This window comes from Aulonocara stuartgranti (genome assembly GCF_965226115.1).
Source record: "Aulonocara stuartgranti genome assembly, chromosome: 8".
Lineage (NCBI taxonomy): Eukaryota > Metazoa > Chordata > Actinopteri > Cichliformes > Cichlidae > Aulonocara > Aulonocara stuartgranti.
In genome coordinates this window covers 15,493,015-15,500,101 of record NC_138959.1, presented here as the reverse complement: position 1 = coordinate 15,500,101, position 7,087 = coordinate 15,493,015, and the positions used below count along the sequence as shown (strand labels likewise).

Here is a 7,087-nt window from a genome sequence, read left to right as displayed (position 1 = left end):
TCCAACATACTGTTTTACTTTAGTCCATGACTCGCTTACCTTCAGGGTCATACGTCACATGAAAACCAAAATAATTCCAAACGCCAGATCTGAATGAGGTTCAATTTGCCTGTTGCAAGGAGAGCTTAACTTCTGTCTCGCTAGCTTGCCCTGCGCTCTTCCTTCTGACTATGCTGTCTGTGTTGAGCGCTCAGTGGATCTGCGCTCGACAGTGCAGCCTAGGCGGAGTAGTCGAACACAGATTCACTGAGCGCTCAACACAGACAGCATCGTCAGAAGGAAAATTGATAAAATAAATTACAAATGTTGTATTGTTCGATACATATGCGTACCGAACCGAAAGCACTGTATCGAACGGTTCAATATCGATACGAATATCGTTGCACCCCTAATATATACACACACACACGTGTGTGTGTGTGTGTGTGTGTGTGTGTGTGTGTGTATGTATGAAATGTACATGTATGCATGTAATTTTAATAAATATTAAATATTTAAAGAAATATTTAATTTAATATTTAAATAAATTCCCCTTTCACACTGTGGACAGTCTATTCTTTAGGCTCAGAGCTTGAGGGCCCTTCGCAGTATCTTTGCTCTTCCTGGGATTGACCCTTACTGGATACCGATATCCTTGTTGTAATTGGAAGTGACCAGATTTGACAAAAAGGCTACATCTTTGACACACACGCACACACATGTGCAACAGGTTCTTATAATTTTATTAGAAGAAACTTGTGTCATTCACAAAAACTGAATTAAACATCAAATTTCAGTTCATTACAAAAAATTTTTACATGAAAAAAAGAAATTGTGAATTCATACATGAAGGAAGCATTAATCGTATAACACAACAATATTAAGCAGCTCCTCATTATCGCATTATATTTGGACATGAACGTCCAGGTTTCTCATTCAGTTTGAATAGACAACTCTTCAGTAATTCATACTTCAATGAACCAAAACAGATTAAAAAAAAAAATGAGACTAATCCTCAAAATCATGCCACCAACTTGATATAAAGTAGTCACGATCAGACATGACTGGTTTATGACTGTTTGTACTGTAGTCAGATACATAAGATTCAATAAGGTTCATTACATACAGTAATTATAAAATACATTTAAAAACATAAACCTGTCATTGTATAGTGAGCCTTTCTGATTTTGTACTACTAGTAGCGTCTTCCATCATCGTGTGTGTAGTACGGGTTGCTCTGGCCTTGGTTCTGAGTATACGGGTTCATTGTAGGTTGATTCTGGGCATAAGAGTTGTTCTGAGATTGAGCCTGATCGTATGATTCATCATATAACCGCTATAGAGGAAAAAAAGAGAGAGTGAATTTAATGCCAAACACTAAGAAACCAAAAAGCCTGATGAGGGTATTTCTTCTCTATACACACAGAGACATACTCACCGAACCACTGTTCATATGTCCAAAGTTTTGTCGGCCGTTGCTTGGTTTCATCTCCAGGTTGGTCCTGTTGTCCCAGCTGTTGGTGGTGGTGGCAGCTCGTGGGAACACAGGCGCCCCACCATTCTGAAAACCTGAATTGCCATTGCCTGACCTGTTAAATGAGACTCCCTGGCTGTGGCCCAACTTGTTGCTAGCCATCGGTTGTGCGGCAGAACTCGGGTTAGTGTAGGGTTTTTCCATTTCTGCACTTTTGCTCTTCTTGAAGCTTATGTTTAATTTTCTGAAATCACAGCAGTAAAATAATATTTGAATTCACTATTGTGTCTGTCAGACATGAACAAATTCTCTTGATTTTAATTGCATTTGCATCTAAAATAAAGCCTAAATCAAAATGAGGAAAAACACTTTCTCACATTTATGGGGGCAAATGAAAGATGTTATTGTTATTGGTAAGAAACTTACTGGGTAGCTACTACTGGTAGAAGGATGATGGCTATGAGCAGCAGTCCTCCAAGCACAGAGCCCACAATTACCAGAATGAGCTGCCAGTCTAATAAAACACAATGAATAGGACATAAACTTTTATCGCATTTTCCAGCTTTTGAATAACCTTTCTACCTATTGTATCATGTGTTATATTTTATCTTGTGAGTTTTTTCTTTAAATAGCTGTCATTAAGTAACCATGCTTCTGCTTTCACTTTAAAAACATGCAGTATACTCACTTTCTGAGCAGTTAAAACCAGAATAACCAAACGAGCATCTGCAAGACAAGAAGAAGGTTGATTTTAAGATTTATATTTAAAAGCAACCTTACATCAACAGAGGACATACAGGAGGGGAAGGAGTACTTACGGCACGCACTCATTATCCTTCAATTCTTTCCCAAAGGGACAAGCTGTAAAAAAGAAAAATTGAGACACTTTGTCGTTTGCTTACATAAGACACACACAGACACACACACCACTTACTTTGCTCAGGAAATTGTCTTACCAATGCACATTCTGTTACTGTAGTCTGTTTGCATGTAGCCTTTGTTACAAATACAGCTGAAAGTTCCATCGCCTGATTTGCAGTTTGTGGAGTGTTCATCACAGGGAGTGTCATCACACAGGTTTGTAACTTTAAATGACGGAGAGAAAAAAAGCCTCAGTACTCAAGGACATGTTTCGCAACATGTACAACAGTAAAATAAATGAATCACTAATATGCCATGAAATGAACCCTGGACTGAAATTAACAGCATGACTTCATCTTCAAAATATCATGATCATCAGAACATCATAAATCACCGAATTATAAATAAAGATTACAATACATGCAATGGCAGCAGCTGCCCTGATTGTGACATCCATTATATTTTTATTACAACTAAATTATCTTTGACAGATGGTGGAAATAGTTTCATTTAGACAGAAGTGTAGATTTAGTACAAAGGATTCTGAAACACATCTTGTCAATTATATTCTTTCTGAAAACAAATCTATTCCTACTGTGAGTTTTATTCTAGATACATATCGACATAAAACAATGTGCTTGTCATGGCTGTGTTGTGTGGCAGGCAGGCAGGAAAAAGGACCCAAAATGCAGGACTCTCAAAACGGGACGAACTCAAAACGCAGCTTTATTGCTGGCAAAAGTTCCTCATAAAGTAATACTCAAAAAAGCAAAACAAAACCAAGACTCACAACAGAGGCGCTAGAGGACTGACCATGACAAACACACAGCATGTTGAGGGTACAACACGCGAGAGAGCAAAGGCCAACACAGGGCTTGTATACACAGGGGAGTAATCAGGGAATGGGAAACAGGAGGGGGACACAGCTGCGAGAAATTAGGCTAACGAGACAGAGGAGAAGTAAAACTGAGCACACTGACATCAGACATGAACATGTAAAACAGGAAACAAGAAATACTTTACTAAGACACGGACTTGACAGAAAATATAACCCGTAATACAAAATCAGACCAGCACAACTCAAGATTCAGAACATAAATATAATGAACATAATCTAGAAAAACACCAAAATATAAGAAACAGAAAAAGCTGGGTCAAAATGATTCAGAACCGTGACAGTGCTAGAGTACAGGTAACAAACTTACTGTTAAATGTGGTGTCAATCACGCTACAGTTCATACACGCTTTTAAAGTTTGTACAACTTGATCATCTGTGATTTCAGAACTGGCCTCGAAGATGATCTGTACTGATGCAATGACCTCTGAGCTTGCCCTTGACACACGAGTGGTTCTTGGACTGTAAAGACAGAAATCACATTTAGTGATGATTGCATCATTTATTTGTGCAGTATAATAACATGTTAATGTACATTGATGTGAAACAGGCTGAAAGATTTTATAGTAAAAGCTGTTGTCAGTCTGAGACTTACAGGAGTTTCAGCACTATAGATTTGGAGTAACCGTTCGTCTCGTTATAAACTTCATCCAGCTGTGTTTTCAAAAGAAAATATGTTTTGCTCAGTATGACTATTAAGATTGATTAAATAACTGATGAAATTGTTTTTAGTATAACTTGTAATGTCAAGTGCATTTTCAAAAAATGTCCATAAAGACACATTTATTGATAGAGAATACTACCTAATTACTTACGTCAGCAATGATTTCATTAGCAGTTTCTATAAATTCCTTTGATGTGGTGTTTGTCATTTCATCTTTAAATGGTTTTTTCACTTCAAGATTTCCAGGGAAGACTTTGGCTGAAAACAAGAAAATATCAGAAGAAAGTGAAAATCTAATAAAATGATATTTTATATCTCTCATTTTCTTGCTGAAAGGAGGGAGATTGATGCCAGTCTCATACAGTGTCTGTCTGTTAAATATCAAGCTACAACTAGCAGGTACTTAACTAAGATTAAGACAGGAGGCTAGCTGGGTTAGTCCCAGACATAAACCCCAGAAAAACAAAAAAAACAAAATCCAATTTGTCATTCTTACACTTTATTTTTGCATGGATAAAGTAAACCAAATCTAAAATGTTAACATTAAAATGTATTTCACAGATTGCATTAAGTTGGCTAAGCCAGGCTAACAGTCAACATTACTCACTTACTGTTTATGTCCGACTAAATCAGGGCTGCCCAATCCCAGTCCTCGAGAGCTACTATCCTGCAGCTTTTAGATGCATCCCTACTCCAACACAGCTGAATCAAATGAATGGCTTGTTATCAGGCCTTTGCCAAACACGATGGCATGCTGAAGAGGTAATCAAACCATTTGATTCAGCTGTGTTGGAGTAGGGATGCATCTAAAAGCTGCAGGACGGTAGCTCTCGAGGACTGGGATTGGGCACCCCTGGACTAAACTGATTAGGAGATAGCTAGTTCAAGAGGTACATATTGTTTTGAATGACCTGTTCTTCAGTGATCTACTAATCTTCCTCCAGCCCACGTAGTGTTATATACTGCTATATAATCTTCATTCATGTCACTGTTAAATAAAGTAAAATCTTCATAGCGGCACACAAACAAATACTTACAACGTTCACAACTGTTTGAAACATTGTTGTAGGAATCACCAGCGAGGCACAAGCATACATATGTGTTGTTATAACGGACCTCACAGGTGCTTCCAGTGCCACAGGGATTTGGGTTGCAGGGATCTTCAAAGTGAGAAACAAAACAAGTGCGAGCACACACACACACACACACACACACACACACACACACACACACACACACACACACACACACAGAGAGAGAGACTTAGAAATAATATTATTAATAATGGATTGCATTTATATAGTGCTTTTACAGACCCTCAAAGCGCTTTACTATTCCTCTATTCATTCACACACTGGTGGAGGCAAGATACAGCAGAGTGACAGAAGTGAAGCTGCCATATCACACCATCAGCCCATCGTGCCATCACCAGTAGGCAGTAGGTGAAGTGTCTTGTCCAAGGATACAACGACCGAGACTGTCCGAGCCGGGGCAACCTTCCGATTACAAGACGAACTGCCAACTCTTGAGCCACGATCGAAACACTATATCAGCATTATAACCAGTGAACATTTAGATCCAGGGGGATCGAATTACCTTTAAATGGAGTTGTTGTTGTTGTAGTTGCAGGACCTGTTGTTGTTGGAGTTGCAGGGCCTGTTGTTGTAGTTGCAGGGCCTGTTGTTGTTGTAGTTGCAGGGCCTGTTGTTGTTGGAGTTGCAGGGCCTGTTGTTGTTGTAGTTGGAAGGCCTGTTGTTGTTGTAGTTGGAGGGCCTGTTGTTGTTGTAGTTGGAAGGGCTGTTGTTGTTGTAGTTGGAAGGCCTGTTGTTGTTGTAGTTGGAAGGCCTGTTGTTGTTGTAGTTGGAAGGCCTGTTGTTGTTGTAGTTGGAAGGCCTGTTGTTGTTGTTGTAGTTGGAAGGCCTGTTGTTGTTGTAGTTGGAGGGCCTGTTGTTGTTGTAGTTGGAAGGGCTGTTGTTGTTGTAGTTGGAAGGCCTGTTGTTGTTGTTGTAGTTGGAAGGGCTGTTGTTGTTGTAGTTGGAAGGCCTGTTGTTGTTGTAGTTGGAAGGGCTGTTGTTGTTGTAGTTGGAGGGCCTGTTGTTGTTGTAGTTGGAGGGCCTGTTGTTGTTGTAGTTGGAAGGGCTGTTGTTGTTGTAGTTGGAAGGGCTGTTGTTGTTGTAGTTACATCGTCTCCTGAACCTGAAATTTCAGGATCTTCTGCTCTTGTTGAAGAGGCTAATAGTTGTGTTAAAACGCAGTAGTTAGTATATGATTACCTTTGTTCACAACTTTGAAATTTGATACCCAGGAAGCAAGCCAGAGAAAAAAATTATATCAAAGTTATTAAAGCAGGATCATATAGTCTATGTTTAATGATGCAAGACATCAAACAAAGAGCTAAGTAGGGTCATTTCTCAGTCTCAGTAAGAGAGCACCAGCAGTGACACAGACTCTGCATGGAAAACATAAAGTTCACTCAACCATCATTTAGGATTCAGACATGTAAAGCATTAAACAGTTTGCAGGATCTGAAGTGAACAAAGAGACTTCCTTGATCGTGGCCTTGCCAGAAGGATGTGGTATAACAACAGGGTCATAAAATAATAAAATGGCAATTAATGTCAGACTGTTGACATGAACACACTGGTCAAATTTGCTTATATATGTGCTAAACCAGCCCAGATACACAATGGTTGCAAAGGAAGATGTGCAAGTTAGACCATTATTAAAAACATATGAGTACTGGACAAGTGTATAGAATTTGTATGGAAGCAAAACAAAAGGGGAAAGGAACTAGTAACTGTTAATCATGAAAATGATATTCTCATATTCAAGCTAATTTGAGATATTTTGATTGGAGGACATTTATCCAGGCAGTCTTACGTCATGGCTAGCTCTCCATTTTGCTGTTACAGCTGTAATCTTGGATCAGGAATGACTGCAAAGTCTTAAATAACATAATCCATTTATCTACTATTTACATAAAGCCTATTAAAGCTCCACCTGTGTGCATAACAGTTTAGACTGAATTAAACTGAAAGCTTAATTAAATAAATTAAAAAAACAACTATATTAAAATGAATATTTCACCTCTAAAGTTTATCTGATGTTTTAATTTGTTAACATGTGCTCTACCCTGTCACTCTATCATACACTATCAAACTGACAAAAATAAGGATTTTAAAGTTGTTGCAATAAAATCAGGATACTTACCAAA

At 38.5% G+C, this 7,087-nt stretch overlaps 1 protein-coding gene across 2 annotated transcripts; it reads right to left on the bottom strand.

Moving 5' to 3' along the window:
- Positions 1 to 701: 701 nt before the first annotated feature.
- LOC309712260 (mucin-13-like) lies at positions 702 to 4,590 on the bottom strand. Of its 2 annotated transcripts, none has more exons than XM_082542921.1 (10): positions 4,485 to 4,590; positions 4,025 to 4,131; positions 3,805 to 3,863; positions 3,520 to 3,671; positions 2,410 to 2,538; positions 2,272 to 2,314; positions 2,142 to 2,179; positions 1,880 to 1,967; positions 1,418 to 1,697; positions 702 to 1,315 (listed from the first exon to the last, which is right to left on the bottom strand). In XM_082542921.1, exons 2-10 carry the CDS (start codon positions 4,079 to 4,081, stop codon positions 1,175 to 1,177), a joined length of 987 nt encoding a protein of 328 aa, XP_082399047.1. In that variant the 5' UTR covers positions 4,082 to 4,131; positions 4,485 to 4,590; the 3' UTR covers positions 702 to 1,174. The 2 variants fall into 2 exon arrangements, with proteins under 2 accessions (XP_082399047.1, XP_082399048.1); XM_082542922.1 differs by having other exon boundaries at positions 4,481 to 4,579.
- Positions 4,591 to 7,087: the final 2,497 nt, after the last annotated feature.

Bases quoted from the DNA above. Each gene is read 5' to 3' on its own strand.
- LOC309712260 (XM_082542921.1), bottom strand. From the start codon at position 4,081: ATGACAAACACCACATCAAAGGAATTTATAGAAACTGCTAATGAAATC. The intron at 3,672-3,804 runs GTAAGTCTCAGA...CTGTCTTTACAG, and splicing joins TCTATAGTGCTGAAACTCCT to TCCAAGAACCACTCGTGTGT. The intron at 1,968-2,141 runs GTGAGTATACTG...GTGTTTTATTAG, and splicing joins TGGTTTTAACTGCTCAGAAA to ACTGGCAGCTCATTCTGGTA.